General features: G+C 40.3%; 1 protein-coding gene across 3 annotated transcripts in view; it reads left to right on the top strand.

The window, feature by feature from the left end:
• spegb (striated muscle enriched protein kinase b) overlaps nucleotides 1-18,087 on the top strand; it is a 118,979-nt gene that overhangs the window by 89,075 nt on the left and 11,817 nt on the right. For all 3 annotated transcript variants that reach the window (XM_057852896.1, XM_057852895.1, XM_057852898.1), the window contains exons 30-36: nucleotides 2,866-5,515; nucleotides 8,361-8,510; nucleotides 8,593-8,709; nucleotides 11,209-11,376; nucleotides 11,453-11,575; nucleotides 12,036-12,200; nucleotides 16,288-17,080. In XM_057852896.1, the coding sequence (XP_057708879.1) occupies nucleotides 2,866-5,515; nucleotides 8,361-8,510; nucleotides 8,593-8,709; nucleotides 11,209-11,376; nucleotides 11,453-11,575; nucleotides 12,036-12,200; nucleotides 16,288-17,080 (4,166 nt within the window). The remainder of the gene's footprint in view (nucleotides 1-2,865; nucleotides 5,516-8,360; nucleotides 8,511-8,592; nucleotides 8,710-11,208; nucleotides 11,377-11,452; nucleotides 11,576-12,035; nucleotides 12,201-16,287; nucleotides 17,081-18,087) is intronic.

Below are 18,087 nucleotides of genomic sequence, written 5' to 3'. Positions count from 1 at the left end.
GATATCAATAGGACGTGTCCCCCAAACTTCCCCAATTCCATTTACACTTATGGAGGGTGATGCCATTGACGTCCATGGACGTCCAAATTTCCCATTTATTTTTAATTATGTTTTTTCATTCTATTGATGCCAATGTACTTGGATTCCATTGTAAGTTGATACCATTGACGTCAATGGACGTCCAAAATTTTTCCCATTCATTTTCAATGGGAATTTTTTTTCCCCCCAAATCAACAAAAAAACGACCTGATATCAAAAGGACGTGTCCCCCAAACTAGTCCAATTCCATTGACGCTTATGAAGGGCGCCGCCATTGACGGCCATGTACGTCCAAATTTCCCATTCATTTCTAATGCCATTTAATTATGTTTTTTCATTCTATTGATGCAAATGTACTTGGATTCTATTGACGCTTATGTAAGTTGATACCATTGACGTCCATGGACGTCCAAAATTTTTCCCATTCATTTTCAATGGGAATTTTTTTTTTTTCCCCAAATCAACAGAAAATGACTAGATATCAATAGGACGTGTCCCCCAAATGTCCCCGATTGCATTGCTGCTTATGGAGGGTGATGCCATTGACGTTCATGGACGTCCAAACTTCCCATTCATTTCCAATGGCATTTCTTCATGTTTGTTCATTCTATTGATGCCAATGTACTTGGATTCCATTGACACTTATGTAAGTTGATACCATTGACGTCCATGGACGTCCAAAATTTTTCCCATTCATTTTCAATGGGAATTTTTTTTCCCCCCCAAATCAACAAAAAATGACTACATATCATTAGGACGTGTCCCCCAAATGTCCCCGATTGCATTGACGCTTATGGAGGGTGCTGCCATTGACGGACATGGACGTCCAATTCTCCCAATCTTTTCTCATGGCTTTTACTTTGTTTAGTGCCATTGACTGGCATTATGGTCCATTCTATTGATAGACCTGAGTGGGGCTAAGATCTGTATCTCCACAGAGGAAAGACCAAGGTGTGTAATTTCTCCCGAAATTGCAGTTTCTAGTTACAGGTGTTTTAGCTCATTTCAATTTATTTCATTTAAATGGGCTATTATTTATTTTATTATGTGTTTATATTTTACAAATGTGATGTAGTATTCATTTATATTGTATATTTAATGTTGGATAACTTTAGTTCCTTTGTGAATATTAGTTCCTAATTGTTTTGTTGTGGTAGGAGGGTTTTGTATTGAACACGGGGCTGTGTTGGTTATTATTATAGCAGAGAAGACAGCAGTAAATCAACAAAGACAAGTCAACTTTGCCCCGATCTACCACTCAAGAGATTTGATGGACTCAAAAAGTTGGTTACGATTAGAGATGTCCCGATCGATCGGGATGGTCCGATCACGTCATTTTCAAAGTATCGGAATCGGCAAAAAATATCGGCCATGCCTTTTTTAAAAATATATATCTATTTTAATTAAATCGTTTTCTAATTGTATTTAACGTTACAGACATAATATGTTACACTCATCCAGAGTCTTTAGTTTAGGCTTAAGGTAGGGTTATCAAATTTATCCTGATAACAGCGGTAATTAGTTTTTTAAAAAATGTATCACGTTAAAATATTTAACGCAATTAATGCATGCGCTGCACGACCCACTCACGCGTTGTCGCGCTCCATCTGTAATGGCGCCGTTTTACCTATATACAGGGATAAAAGACAGTGTAAAATGAGTAAAGTGAATTTTGGCAGCCTTTGGAGCCCTTTTTTAATTGGCTAAAACCTTACAATCCCTATCCCTACGATTAAAAATATCATGGGAAGCAATGTAGGGAAGCAAGGTAGCAATTGATCTTTTTCTTAACACCTTATGTTATTTCCCAACGCAGAGAAGATATATCAATTGGTAGCACTACGCACAGTCATGGTGCCACTTCCCATCATGCATTTGGGATGGCTACAGTATCATTTACTGAAAGCTCAACAAATACACTAGATGGCAATATTTAGTCACAATATACAAAGTCACAAGTCTTTCTATCCGTGGATCCTTCTCACAGAAATAATGTTAATAATGTAAATGCCATCTTGAGGATTTATTGTCATAATAAACAAATACAGTACTTATGTACTGTGTGTTGAATGTATATATTCGTCCGAGTTTTATTCATTTTTTTCTTAATGCATTGCCAAAACTTATATGATCGGGAAAAATTATCGGGAATGATTGGAATTGAATCGGGAGCAAAAAAAAAAAGCAATCGGATCGGGAAATATCGGGATCGGCAGATACTCAATCTAAAACGATCGGGATCGGATCGGGAGAAAAAAAACATAATCGGAACAACCCTAGTTACGATTGCATATTAGTTTGAAAATCGACTGGATTCACCGTATTTTTACACGAGTGACTTCCGGCAAAATCTTAGCTACCGGTAGTAGTATTGACGCAGGAGGACCGCATCTCGCGTCAAATAATAAACTCTGCCGTTCTTTTCGCGTGTGTCGCGTTGAGCCGCTTCTGGGACACATCTAACACGTGGCCGCACTGCAACTGGTGTGCATTGGCTGATTGACTCTAACGCCCGCGTTTCACTGCGTTCTCGCGGCGGCCACGTTTTCACGCCGTTGACGTTTCTGGGTTATACTGTCCTACCATGTTGGTCCTCATTATAGTAGAGAAGACGGAGTAAATATAATCTAAGAAACTGTAACTCGATCGACTCACATCCTCGAAAAGTAAGGGTTATATTACGTCAGAAACTCGTTTGGTACGCGTCCGTTCCGAACTGAGCACCACGTACCGAAACGGTTCAATACTATTACATGTACCGTTACACCCTTAGTATCTTAGTATTTATTAAGAAAATGTAACTTTTTTTTTTCCATTTTTTGGAAGCGTTCAATAATCAGCTACAAATCTAAAATGGTCATGAGGTCCATTCCCGAGCTACTGAATGATTCCTCCAGTCACATATCCATTGCCGTTCCAAGACACCATAAAGACGCTTCACCCTTGCCTTCATCATCCTCCGATTCAGATGAAGACATTGATGAACTTCCCTTCATTCCAATGCCACTTAACATGGAATTCTCTGGATCAAGGGTGTCACTCAATGAAATCCCCACAAATGAGAAGGACTCAATGAAACAGAACGGAACATCTACTGTCCAAGAGACAACCGAAGAAGATGTAGAAATGGACAAAGAAAGGGTAGAAATGATTGGTAAAAGACAGCAACAAGAAACAAGCAAACAAACTGATCATCAGGGTTCTTTAGATGAAGAATTACCTACTGAGACGCCTCAAAACGCTCTGAAAAGAAAGCCTCTACAAAGGGGATCCAGCGTGGAGTCGGACAAAACTGACAGCGTGCGACGAAAAGGTGAGCTGAGACGTGGAAGTTCAGCCGACAGTGCTTTACTTCTTCGGATCACGCCAGATGAAGAAATGGCAGAAGGAAACCAAGAGGGAGGAAGAAAAGTTCTCAAGAAAGCTGCCTCAATGGAACTTCCAAAGCGAAGCACGAGTCCAGCAACTGCCAAAATGAGCCAAGAAGATTATGCTCTGAAGCTAGAGTTGATGAGGCAACGATTGCTTCACGGTGGTTCTGTTGACAAAAAGATGAGCGGACTGCGAGGTCCTCTATTAGAAACGCTAGGAATGGGTAATGAAAAAAACGGAAGCTCTGCAGATCGTTATTCCCGCATTACCCGCCTGGGACCACCTTTGCTGACCAGAGCAGCATCTGGTGACTCACCCAGAGATGACATTTCCAAACCTAAGGTTTTAAGCAAAAGTGCTTCCTTCAGTCAAGGTGATTCAGAACCAATAGCTTTACATAGACGGTCAGGAGCGCCGCTTGAGATTCCCTTGGCACAAGTTGAAGAACGACGACTCAAGGAAGCTATATCAATGTCCGCTATCACTGAGCAAATTAAGATAGACTCCTGCCCAGTGATTCCTCGAGAGCCTTCACCAAAACCTCCCACGCCAGAGCATGTCCCACTGGAAAGTCCCATTAAAATTGAAAGTAAGAAACTACAGAGGGAGAAAGAGACAACACCTGATGAAATAATCAGTGAAAAGAAAGAAACGCAGGTTACCGACAGTAATTTTGATGAGAGGTCAAGCACAAGTGGCTTCTCTGAGAAGGACTTGAGCATATCTGAGGAAGTATTGAATGAACCAGAGGTTGTAGACCACATTGTTCTGTCACCATCTGTTGTGGTCCAAAGCTCTGAAATGCAAGGAAACCTGGAGGAAGAAGAAATGCGAGGAAACCTGGAGGAAGAGCTAGAAACAAAAGAAGACGGAGAACAGATAGTGAATATAGAAAGAACAGAGCCTGTGTGTGAAGAAAACACACCTGAAGAAAAGTTACAAGAAACTGAAATAACACCTATGAAATCAGAGATTATTACTCCAAGCTCTGTTACTATAAGACCAGTGCAAGAATACTCTGACATCACAAGAGAAATTCCACCTTACGCACCACCCTCACCTCCTGCACAGGTTCTTCCCGATGGAAGGACTTCATCATATGCTAGTACAATGCAGACAATCATGGTCCCCTCTCTTCAGCCTCTCAATGGTGTTCCTCTTGCTCCATCAACCCCTGTTGATGTCGTCAATATTGTGTCAGCTCCTGCATCATCATCGCTCCCCAAACCGCACATCATGTCAACAACCGAGCATCCAGCTGTATACTCTCGAGTGGCCTCACCAGAAACTATAACAAAAGAGCCTAGCCCACCAAAGACAACCCAAAGTTCCTCTCAACAATTTGTTGGAGTGGATCTAGAAGACATTTCATCGGAAGAAATTTTTGAGGCCCGCTTCAAAAAACGCGACTCATCCCTGACTAGAACTTTGAAATTCTTGTCTCGATCAAAGAATGAGGACAAATCACATGCACCGTCCACAGATTCAATAGAGTCAGGTGAGGTGATTTACAGGCCTGGTCCACTGGGTGCCCCACTTGAATTTGCACAGAGGAAACTTGAGGAGAAATCCAAGTCGGTCCAGGATCTACGTGAAGCTCAGAAGGACCAAAGTTTTATGAGGAGGCTTTCTCTACGGTTGAAGAGAACGCCATCAACAGAACGCAAAGAGGAAGTGACCAAAGAAGACTCAGCACCTTCAAGACGTAGGTTGTCATGGACTCTTGGCAGAAGGGGATCACAAGACAAGAAGGAAGTAGAGATGATGCGCATGGATGTTGCTGATGATGACACTATACTAAGAGAGGAAAACAAGTCCAAAAAATCCACCGAATCTCCAGTCCTGGCAATGCGTAAGAAGATTGAATCAACAGTCGCGGGCATCTCGACCCGAATTCGCAGCTACTCCGAAGAGAGGAAAGCATCTGAAGAGAAGGAGCCAAAGAAGGCGCCAATTCTTTCCATTCTTCGACGGGCAACATCAGAAAACCGTGGAGTAAAAGTTACCAATGTTCTCCAGAACCAGCTGGCATCTCAGGCTAGTAATGGGGCCTCATCTGAGTCACTGGACTCAATGTCCAGCTTAAAGTCAGACGTGTCAAAAGGTGGGTGGTAATATCATTTCACATTTCATGGGGTTCTCGGTTTATTACAGTCCTAACGTACGCGTTTTCATCCCAGCGAGTGAAGAGGAACTTCATTGTGAAACTGTTACACTGTATGCAGGACTAATTTACGACGCCATAGTCTCGTCCACCAGTCATTTTTTTTTTAGTCACATAAACGGTACCTTATTGTACTTCACAGGATCTTATTTTTTACTTAACTTTATGACCGTATTGGCACGAATATAAGACGGTGTTTTTTGCATTGAAATAAGACTGAAAAAGTGGGGGTCGTCTTATATTTGCGGTCCAGATGTTATACCTAATCACGACTTTAGATGGCGCCAGATATCATTGAAGCAATGTTCTGTCATGACGGATCTCAGCTACTCTCAAGTTTAACCAGTTTGCATTATTTTATTGCAATGTTTTTCCTTATTCAGATTTGTTTCAAGACAACAGTTAGTTAGACTTCACTTTGATGGTAATGCAGTTATTGCAATTTTGTTGTTTTATCACAATTGATTGGTTTATTTACATTTCAAAAACCAGAAGCCATTCATTTACGAATGTGATCGCACTTTAGTTTACATATTTAAATGTTCAGATATTAAGATTTGAATGAGGCAAAATAACATGCTTTTTCTCTCAAATATATTGTTATAATCATTTGTTTAAGATGTACTGTAATTATTTTCTGTATAAAAAATAATTTGGTGTTCAAAAAGTCTTTTTCAAACGAGTCTTGAAAAAGAGGGGGTCATCTTATAATCAGGGCCGTCTCATATTCGGGCCAATACGGTAATATGGCGTGTTCTGTCCTCACTAAACATAAGTTGTTCAGCTTTGCAGACAGCAAACAAGGCATTTTTTTGCTTTTAGAAGCTTTTTACCGCCTTCACTTTTAAAATTTTGTAAAGCTGTAACACACGTTTACACTTATGTTCAAAACGACACACATTTTAACAATAAAGCGCTTGACAAAAAACAATTGGTGTTCAAACGTCCATCTAGTCTAATCAATATGTAAATTTAGTGGATGAAATTAGCCTAATTTGCCTAGCAAAAGTCCGCTAGCTCAAATGCTACGAATGCAAACGTATTTACAATTCTCATAGCAAATCGCTCACATGTAACTCCACAAACTGTAGCTCTACACTTAATTACAAATGCATACAAACATATACAGTGGTATGAAAAAGTACCTGAACGTTTTGGAATTTCTTCACATTTCTGCATAAAAACACCATCAAAATCACACAGATGGAATAACAGTGACTGCTTTAACTAAAACCACCCAAACTTTTAGAGCTTTTCGTATTTTAATGAGGATAGTATGCAAACATTGACAGAAGGGGGACAAATAAGTAAGTGAACCAGCAGATCAGCCTGGCACATCGATCTTGGCCCATTCTTCTCTACAAGTCTGTAGTTCAGTCTAGCATGAATCTCTGCCTTTAGGTCATGCCACAGCATCTCAATTGGGTTCAAGTCTGGACTTTGACTTGGCCACTCCAGAACATGTATTTTGTTCTTCTGAAACCATTCTGAAGTTGGTTTACATCTGTTTTGGATCACTGTCTTGTTGCAGCATCCATCCTCCTTTAACCTTCAACTGTCTGACAGGTATTCCTGCAAAAAACATCCTGATAAACTTTTGAATTAATTCTTCCATTAATGATTGCAAGTTGTCCAGGCCCTGAGGCAGCAAAACAGCCCCAAATCATGAGGCTCCTTCCACCATGCTTCACAGAGCGGATGAGGTGTTGATGTTGGGGAGCTGTTCCATTTTTCCTCCACACGAGACATTGTGTGTTACTCCCAAACAATTCAACTTTGGTGTCGTCAGTCCTCAAAATATTTTGCCAAAACCTCTGTGTTCAAGTGCCTTTTTGAGAACATTGAGAACAACAATGTTTTTTTAGACAGCAGTGGCTTCCTCCGTGGAGTCCTCCCATGAACACCATTCTTGGTCATAGGTTTACATATAGTTGATGCGTGCACAGAAATATTGGACTGTGCCAGTGATTTCTGTAAATCTTTAGCAGACATTCTAGTTTTTTTTTTTTTTTTTTACCTCTCTGAGTATTCTGCGCTGAACTCTTGGCGTCATCTTTCGTGGATGACCACTCCTTGAGAGAGAGGCAACAATGCCAAACTCTCTCCATTTGTAGACAACTTCTCTGACTGGCGATTGGTGAACATCCAGACTGTTAGAGATGGTTTTGTATCCTTTTCCAGCTTTATACAAATCAACAATCCTTGATCGTAGGTCTTCAGTAAGCTCTTTTGACCGAGCTATAATGCACATCAGACAATGCTTCTCATCAAGACAATTCTTACCAGGTGTGTGTTGTATAATGGGCAGGGCAGCTTTAAACCTAAACTCATCTGTGATTGGGTACACACCTGACTTAAAATGTTTGGTAAAAATTGGTTTCAATTGCTCTTTAAGGCTCCTATTAGATCACATTTGATGCTGATTTTATGCAGAAATGTGAGAAATTTCAAAAGGTTCAGATACTTTTTCATACCACTGTATTAGCTGAAAGTACTTACAGCCTTATGTGGGCCAAACCAGAGCGCTGCTGTCCTTTATCCATATCAGACGAGTGTGTAAGCTCCTCTGACAGTCCAGCCTGACTGAACGCTGCCACCAGAGGGCAGTGTATCCTCCATCATTAAACAAAATACAATCCTTTTGGACTTTTGGGATAGTTATTTTGAGAATGAAAGGGTAAATTCCGGCTTACGTGGAAATTTGGGTGACGTCGCCAGCATAGGAACGGAACCCGTTTGTAACCCACCGACTACCTGTTTTGTAAATTTTACTGTTCTTGAATAGGTGTCGACGGAGAGCGAAGATCTCGTTGGGATCGGTGGGGTCTGACTCGGGGGAGACGTTCCAAGACAGTATCACAACCAGATATACCCACGGCGATCTCCAGAGAAACAAATTCCCAACCATCACGCCAGTACTCTAGGCTGGTATCCGGTATGCACTGTATGACATTACACTTCCATTTATTTGGTGGTTATCTTTTTGGATTTTCATTTGTTAAATCATGGTCTCACAGATTTCCCCCCAGTTTTTCACATTAAGTTAAGAGATCACGTCCTGCTCGAGGGGGATCCAGTGACACTCAGTTGCCTGCCTGCAGGAAGTCCTCACCCGCATATTACCTGGATGAAAGGTATGACCCAACCCTAGACTTCACGATCAGTTGACAGGACACGGGGATCGGGCCGATGCGTAGGGGCCCTAATTTCAAAAACTTAAAATTAGAATATTTTCAAAACCAAAGCCGCTAGCGACCTAAAACCAAAACAGGGACCTCCCTTATGCATATATGAGTCTCCATGAGCAACGACATCATAAAATTAAAAGTCGTTCCCTAATAAAATTAAAATTAATTATTTTTTATATAAGTAAAACAAAACTTAAAATGGCTATAAAATTCTAAAATGTTATGCTAGAGGCAAAAAAAATCACCAAATGCAGAGATAATCACCTATATTTTCAGGATCAATAGTAATAATTAACATATAAATTTTTGCCCAAAATGGCAACTTATTTTCTTTTTATTTAGTTCAAGTTTTCAACAGCTAATAAATCACTCAATTTTTACATTAGAAACTTAACAAAGCATGTAGAATCAGCTTAATTATTCAACAAAAAAAAAATTGTTTGAATTTTTCTATTTATTAACTTATATAGGTTGAATTCCGATGTTACCATTGCCTCAGCATGGAGGCACGTCTTGCCGGCTATCTTGCCCTCGTCGTTTTTGGATTGAAATGTTACATAAAATAAAACACGTAAATGGCGATTTTTTTTGTAGTGATGCAGGAATGTCTAAATTATTACTTTTTTTTCGCCAAAAAACGGGCAGTTGGCCGAAAATGACTTGATCACTTGATTACGCTACTGTGTATGGATACAACATGGCGGCCATCAAAGAACTTTTAAAGTTGAAAATTCTTGTAAATAAATGCGCACATCCCACATATTCTATAGATATGAACATAGAACAGTCTAGATACTTGGTTAAAAGCAAAAATACTGGGCAGTTACAGTATTGCTCATTTTACATAAATATTTCGAGCTAAAATTACACTATTGTGTAAATATAATGTGGCGGCCATAACAGAACAAAAAGCTTTTTAAGTTGAAAGTTCTTGCAAATAAATGCGTACGTCCCTGAGTTTCTATAGATATGAACATAGAACAGTCTAGATTCTTGGTTAAAAAACAAAAAATCGGGCAGTTATCATTCATTTTACGTAAGTATTTCAAGCCAAAGTTAAAGCTAATTTTTGCCATGCGTTTTTTTTACCTTTCAAAGTAGAGATGTCCCGATCGATTGGGTCCGATCACGTCATTTTCAAAGTATCGGAATCGGCAAAAAAATATCGGCCATGCCTTTTTTAAATATATATATATTTTTTAATTAAATCGTTTACTAATTGTATTTAACGTTACAGACATAATATGTTACACGCATCCAGTCATTAGTTTAGGCTTAAGGTAGGGTTATCAAATTTATCCTGATAACGGCGGTAATTAATTTTTAAAAAAGTTTATCACGTTAAAATATTTAACGCAATTAATGCATGCGCTGCATGACCCACTCACGCATTGTCGCGCTCAATCTGTAATGGCGCCATTTTACCTATATAGAGAGGTAAAAAGCAGCGTAAAATGAGTAGAGTGAATTTTGGCAGCCTGTGAAGCCTTTTTTTAATTGGCTAAAGCATTACAATCCCTCTCCCTACGATTAGAAATATCATGGGAAGCAATGTGGAAAGCAAGGTAGCAATTGATCTTTTTTTTACACCTTATGTTATTTCCCAACGCAGAGAAGATATATCAATTGGTAGCACTATGCACAGTCATGGTTCCACTTCCCATCATGCATTTGGGCATGGCTACAGTATCATTTACTGAAAGCTCAACAAATACACTAGATGGCAATATTTAGTCACAATATACAAAGTCACATGTCTTTCTATCCGTGGATCCCTCTCACAGAAAGAATGTTAATAATGTAAATGCCGTCTTGAGGATTTATTGTCATAATAAACAAATACAGTACTTATGTACTGTATGTTGAATATATATATTCGTCCGAGTTTTATTCATTTTTTTCTTAATGCATTGCCAAAATGTATATGATCGGGAAAAATTATCGGAAATGATTGGAATTGAATCATGAGCAAAAAAAAAGCAATCGTATCGGGAAATATCGGGATAGGCAGATACTCAAACTAAAACGATCGGGATCGGATCGGTAGCAAAAAAACATGATCGGAATAACCCTATTTCAAAGTGCATGCATGGGGCTATTTTATATAATAATTACCTTAAATCCTCAACCAAATCACTCTTGGGACACTCCTATCTGCTTGTTTGCAGTAAAACCTTCGTCCTTTTTCCACCTAAATCCGGCGTTTGAACGTAGCGTGTGTTTATCACAGTGAAAGCTAAATGCTCTGCCTGGGCCTCGAACGGGAAGGCATGGCGCAATGTTTGTGGGAGCTGTCTGGTCAACTGATGGTGAAGTCTATGACCTAACTATCAATACCCTCCTAAAATACTATAAAGGAAGATTCAGTATATTGATATCACAAAATAATGGTGAACAAAACATTAGGTTTAGCAATCAATACGTAAATAATGTCTCTTTCTTCAGATAAGAAACCCTTGGAGATAGACGCAAGGATGAACATGATAGCCTGCCCTGATGGCAGACAACTTCTGATGATCATGCAGACCACCAAAAAAGATGCCGGGGTTTACGAATGTGTTGCGACAAGCCCTCTGGCTTCTATTTCCAGTTCTTGCACAATTTCTCTCGCACGTAAGACCCCCCACCCCAAAAAAATATTATATTTGTAAAACATTTTCAGACTACTAAATGAATAAAGTTCACCCAGGTCTGCCCAATCGACCTGGAACACCTGAGGTCCCTCAGAAGTACAACAACACAGCTTTGGTGTTGTGGAGACCCTCCGACACCACCGCGCCCTGTACATATTCTCTGGAGAGAAAAACTGAAGGTTAGAATGAAATGATGTTTTTCTTTTAGTTCACATTTGTGGAATTGTGTTAGCTAATAATTAAAGAATCGTCTCTTTTACCTCAACTGTCTGTAGAAACACAAACATGTGAATATGTGAAACGGTATGTAGAACAAAGAGATTGTTCCAACAGTATCACACGAATACGGTTGCTATGGAAACACTGTATTAAAAAAGGTGGATTACATAAATGGATGTCAGTAACCAGATATCGACCAACATGCGGGGATTTGATATGTAATTTTTAATCAAAAGCATGATTGCCAATGACCAACAAGGGGGTTTCAATTTTGTGTACAACAATTATTGTCCAGTTATTATTTGTAATGATGAGGATTTGAATGAGGGTGTATCAGTCTTATCACATACAAATCGAAACACACATCAGTAGCAAAGTTTTGACAGCTACATTGTTTATTTATCTATTTTTGTCCCACAGGAGAGGCTAACTGGCTGATCGTGGCCACTGGGGTTGCGGATTGTTACTATAATGTGGTTGATTTACCAGCCGGGGGTTCCTTCAGATTTAGGGTGGCTTGTGTCAACAAGGCTGGCCAAGGCCCATACAGTAGCCTTTCAGAAGTAGTCCACTTGGTCGCTTCAGGTAAATACAAAACCGATTCAGTATATTGAGTGTTCAAGTATTCATTATGGTGCTTTACATGATTGCAAATCAAATTACAGTGGTACCTCTACATACAAAGTTAATTCGTTCCAGGACCTTGTTTATAGACCCTACTCACCAACGTCACAGAATGACGTGTCGCTGTATCCGGCCGCCAAATTGTCCGTCAGTGTTATCCATATTCTCAATGGTTTCAATTTGTCGTGCAATTTATAGTGCAATTCATGGAAGCGCCGGTGCTTTCAGACGCTGTAAAAAATGTGGAAAAGCTTCAGTCTATCCATTCGCCAGATCCATATTTGATGCCTAAATCGATATTTTTCGACCCGCTGTCTTCGCCCTCTCTGCCTGACATCTGCTACCCTGGTATCTACAACTATCTTGTCCACACAAAATCAGCCTATTCTCACGAAAGTTTGAAAAACTCTCTAAGCAACATTACCCCGTGTGACCCTTCCAATTTTCTAAAATGGTGACAATCAACAAAAAAAAAGTTGACTGCGATGGCCGACGCTTCAAGGATAGGTGGATATTGGACTATTTCTTCAATAAAACACGCAACAACTGTGTCTGCCTCATTTGCAAAGAGACAGTCGCTGTTTTCAAAGAGTTCGATGTGACGTGATATTACAAAACAAGACACGCTGACATGTACGACAACATTACAAGGAAGATACGCAGCGAGAAATTATAGCAACTTGAAGCTACAGCAGCAGTATTTCGCAAGAGCCCGAGTGTCGAAAGAGAACGCCACAAAGACGAGACTGTTGAAATTATGAATTAAAAAAAATAATAAAGCAAATGTGACACACAGAAGGGCTTGCTAAAATTTGTTTAAATATATTGTTCTATGTAAATCAGCCAAGGTAGCCCCCCGCATTTTTACCACACCAAATCTGTTCCCCTTTGCAAAAGGTTTGGACACACCTGTTTAACTTCTTTCACTTGGTACCAGCTAAATATTATTCAAAAAATAATGATGGTGGAAGAAATAAGCATCTTGAATTTGAAACTGTATGTTGTCGGCGATTAGCCTCACAATCATCTTAATTGTGGTTGTCAGCCCAAAACCCTCTAAATATATATTAAATGCATCTTACCAGATATAAAATGACTACTACATAATCTGTAGTGATCGTTTGGTGCCCAGTTTTCTCGTCGAATTGCAGCAGTTCATCTCGCTCTCCTCTCCGGGTCTCTCGGAATACGGTAGAACTTCAAGTCTCTCCGTCTATCTTCTCTGTTATTGCAACCAACCGCCACACACGCCTTCACCATTTTGATTATTAATGTTAACGAGCAGAAAAACACGCCATGATAGGAGGAATTTACGTAGCGGTAATGCTTAAACCCGACGAGCTGACGGACAATATGGCACGGAGGCGTGGTTGTGACGTCATGTGAGTAGGGTCTATAAGTCGAAAAGGTCGTATGTCAAGCAGGATTTTCCCATAGGAATACATTATAATTCCAATAATTCGTCCCACAGCCCGAAAACCAACAGTAAATCCTTAATAAATGCTGCTGGTACTATTGCAAATATAAATTACAAAGAGCGAAACAAATAAATTATGAATAAAATCGGTATAGTAATATAATAATAGTAATAGTAAGAATAATACCTGTAATAATGTAATGAAACAGGTTTTAATGTAGTGGATGTGTTTTTTTTTTTTTTTGAACGCACCACACACATCATACTCCACAGGAGAGCTCTGGCAAAGGGTGGTGGGATGGGCGGCTGGGTAGAAATTCCATGCTGTGGTCCCACTGCCCCAAGCTCTCCTATTTTAATGCATACATTGCACTACCCTCCCCTCACGGTACGCGGTTGGGCCGGGGGACCACTCTGGATCCCGAAGGGGGATGATGGCTCCTTTGCTGGGCTGCGGGAGGAGGGATGGGCTGAGCTGACCACCCCCCCTACCGCCTAGCCCTCCCTCTCTGTGCTGGCTGGGTGGGGGCCGTGGCCCTGGCGTCTCCGCTCGTCGGCGTGGCTGTCGCACGCTTGGTGGGGCTCGCATGCGGCTGGATGTGATAGGGCGCACTCGGGTGGGGGGTCCTGCTGCCGGGAGTGGCGATGGGGCGGCGTAGAGTCGGTCACCAACGGGTTTACACTCACAAGGGACTCACACGATTACTGAGTTCTAGATCACAGAGCTGATTTGTGTACACTATACCCCTTTCAATCACTTATCCTGTTCGCTGCTTCGTCATAATAAACGAGGTATGTTGAATGATCACAATGGGAGTATGTCATACTCTCCGTGTCAAACAGCTGAACAGGACACGTTAAAAAAAAATGTAGCGGATGTGTTTTGCGTGGTGTACCTTAAGGCACCGCGTGGCTGACTTGACAGAGTGAGAGAGGACTTTTTACTTTCACTTTTCATGTTCAGCTAGTGCGGAGAGTAGGCATGTTGTGTTGCACAAGTTCTGGAATAAATGATTAAAAATAGGGTTGTTCCGATCATGTTTTTTTGCTCCCGATCCGATCGTTTTAGTTTGAATATCTGCCGATCCCGATATTTCCCGATCCGATTGCTTTTTTCTTTGCTCCCGATTCAATTCCAATCATTCCCGATCATATACATTTTGGCAATGCATTCAGAAAAAAATGAATAAAACTTGTACGAATATATACATTCAACATACAGTACATAAGTACTGTATTTGTTTATTATGACAATGAATCCTCAAGATGGCATTTACATTATTAACATTCTTTCTCTGAGAGGGATCCACGGATAGAAAGACTTGTAATTCTTAAAGGATAAATGTGACTTTGTATATTGTGACTAAATATTGCCATCTAGTGTATTTGTTGAGCTTTCAGTAAATGATACTGTAGCCATTTAACTGTTCTGCCCAAATGCATGATGGGAAGTGCAACCATGACTGTGCGTAGTGGCACTAATTGATATATCTTTTCTGCGTTGGGAAATAACATAGGTTGAAAAGAAAAAGATCAACTACAACCTTTCTTCCCCACATTGCTTTCCCACGATATTTCTAAATTTTGAGAGAGTGATTTTAAGGCTTTAGCCAATTAAAAAAAGGCTCCAAAGACTGCCAAAATTCACTCTACTCATTTTACGCTGCCTTTTAGCTCTATATATAGGTAAATCGGTGCCATTATAGATTGAACGCGACAATGCGTGAGTGGGTCGTGCAGCGCATTTGTTAATTGTGTTAAATATTCTAACGTGATTAATTTTAAAAAATTAATTACCGCCGTTAACACGATACATTTGATAGCCCTACTTTAACCCAAAACTAAAGACTCTGGATGAGTGTAAGACATTTTGCCTGTAACGTTAAATACAATTACAAAATGATTTAATTAAAAAAAAAATATATATATATATATTAAAAAAAGGCATGTCCGATATTTTTTGCCGATTCCGATACTTTGAAAATGACGTGATCGGACCCGATCGATTGGGATGCCGATCGATCGGGACATCTTTAATTAAAAACCTGACGAAGCTGGCGATTTTTTGGCGATGTGACCAAAATAATAATTGTCACCTTAACTTATAAAGACTGGCGGACGGAGTTCGGAGGGAGACCGTCAAGATCGTAGACATTCTATGGCCGTACTGTCAAGCCAGTTCAAGAATGCGTACACCACGCTCATATTTTTCGATCATTTCCATCTTCATTTTAATATTTCAATGGTAAGCCTCACTTTTTTCCCTTTTTCACCACCTGCACTAACATTCTTGGAACCTATGTTGATTTCTCTCACAAAAAAATCCTCCGTGCATCCGTCTTGCGGGAAAACAAAGAAACTGCGGCGCTGTCATAAATCGTCGTATTTTGAGCATGTTGTGGGATGTAGAAACAAATGGCGAGTCAAATTTTACATCGGATGTCGAAGCGATCGTATGTCAAGGTACCACTGTTTTCCTCTATACATACAAATGTGTAAATGATAAATGTTTTATGTTTCTGTTTTTAGGGATCACTGTTGAAGTTTTTTTATTTATTCAAAACTGCAGTGTTGAACCCGTTATTCCTAAACTCCGAAGACTTGCATTTTTCTTTTTCTTTTTCTCCTTAGAACCAAGTGAGTCCAATGCCCCAGTGGTGGTCAAGACCGCCGTGGCTTCAGGTCCTCCAGCCCCTGTGTTGAAGATGTCGTCCATGAAAATCCCACCCATGAAACCAGCTCCAAATAAAGCCTCAGTGCAGACACCAGCCCCACCTGTTCCTCCCTCAACACACCCTACACCGTCAACAAAATCCCCTACTCCTAAAACTGTCAAGCCAACAACACAAATTGAAATGAACCAAGTGCCATCACTGACCGCAGTTCCTTCTGAAACGGTCCCGGCTCAGACCAACGTGACTGTGCAAACAACAGTAGGTAAAGCAAAGTCCACACTCAACATCAGTGTGGGCAAAACTCCAGCCAAGCCGACAGCCCCGCCCGTTGTCCCACCCAAACCTCAGACCCCACTGAAGGTAATCATTAACAACAAAACTCCTTCTCCTGTACCGTCCCCTGCTCCCATCATTGGGAAACCCATTTCCTCAGTCCCGATGTACGCACCAGCTGCCACTGCTTGCGTTACGGCTTCTTCTCAATCAACCCTCACGACAACAATCACTACTCCCTCCGTCTCTGCTGTGAATGTCTCCCCGACTGTGGTGGTGTTGCAGAGTTTGACTCCAGTGGTTCAAGGCGGGGATAGTCGTACTCCATCTGGGCGGATCACGCCATCAGGACGGGTTACACCGTCAGGAAGGGCGACACCTTCTGGACGAAGGACACCGCTCGGCAAGGCAGGAGAGGGATATCTTCGCCAAGGTGTTCCTCAGAAACCCTATACGTTCATGGATGAGAAGGCAAGGTAGAAACAAGCTCCATTTGTTCAGTGTTTTCCTTGCTTGTGCTCATTAGCATTTTGTTTTCGGGATGTGATAACCACTTAGCAAGTGTTTAGGATAATTTACATATTTGGAAAGCACCGATTATGTATTTTGTCCAAGTAATAACTTGTTAGCTGTAGGGATGATGTCAAAAATAAGTACAAGCACCACTGTGAATATTCTCATCACGTAGGCATAAGCGGATTTTAAGGGGGGGTCAGGGTATATGGCGGAAAACACAGACAAGACTGAAAAAGCAGTTTCTGCTCTTGCAGTCCTCTTTTAAAGAAATTGCTGTACTTTAAGCCAAAAGAACTGTTGTGTTTGAAAGAACAATGTCTATATGCTGCCATAGCAGATTCATGGCGCATTAAGCCCCCAAACTATTTTTAATATGTCCGTTTTACCCTGAAAACCCCCGTTTACAGACGTCGCGCAACCGCTTTTGTTTCAACCCAGCCATAAAACGAAGGTAATTATATTTATTATTCAAAATGTCTATCATTTTTGGCTTAGAATCATTATTTGATGTCTAATATTTCGTTAAAAAAAAAAAAAAAAAAAAAACAATTTAAAAAAATTCTTCACTCGAATATTTTAAAAAATTTTTAAACAAATTACGTCACAATGGAAAAAAATGGCGTCTGTAAAAAAGTCACGGATATCTACCTCATAACTATCACTTATTGTATCTTTTCTGTTACGGTCGCATTTTGTCCGATATGTTAGATGATAAAAATCGAACCAAACAAAAAAAATTGAAAAAAAAAAAGTTTAAAAGGGTAAATATATAAAAAAAGAAAATCTTGACCACTCCTTGATGTCTGCGATTTCTGCATCGCGACCCTTGTTATATTACCATGTTTCACCCATAAAATCCCCCCAAAATCCAGCTGTGGCCATTCACAGCTGTGTCTTGACACTCAGTGATACATGCTACATGGAGTTTTTGGATCGAAACAAGGTAAGTACGCGATAATATCTCATT

Source organism: Corythoichthys intestinalis, chromosome 12 (genome assembly GCF_030265065.1).
Source record: "Corythoichthys intestinalis isolate RoL2023-P3 chromosome 12, ASM3026506v1, whole genome shotgun sequence".
Taxonomy (NCBI): Eukaryota; Metazoa; Chordata; class Actinopteri; order Syngnathiformes; family Syngnathidae; genus Corythoichthys; species Corythoichthys intestinalis.
Note: the sequence above shows the minus strand (reverse complement) of the source record. Positions and strands in the feature narration are given on the sequence as shown.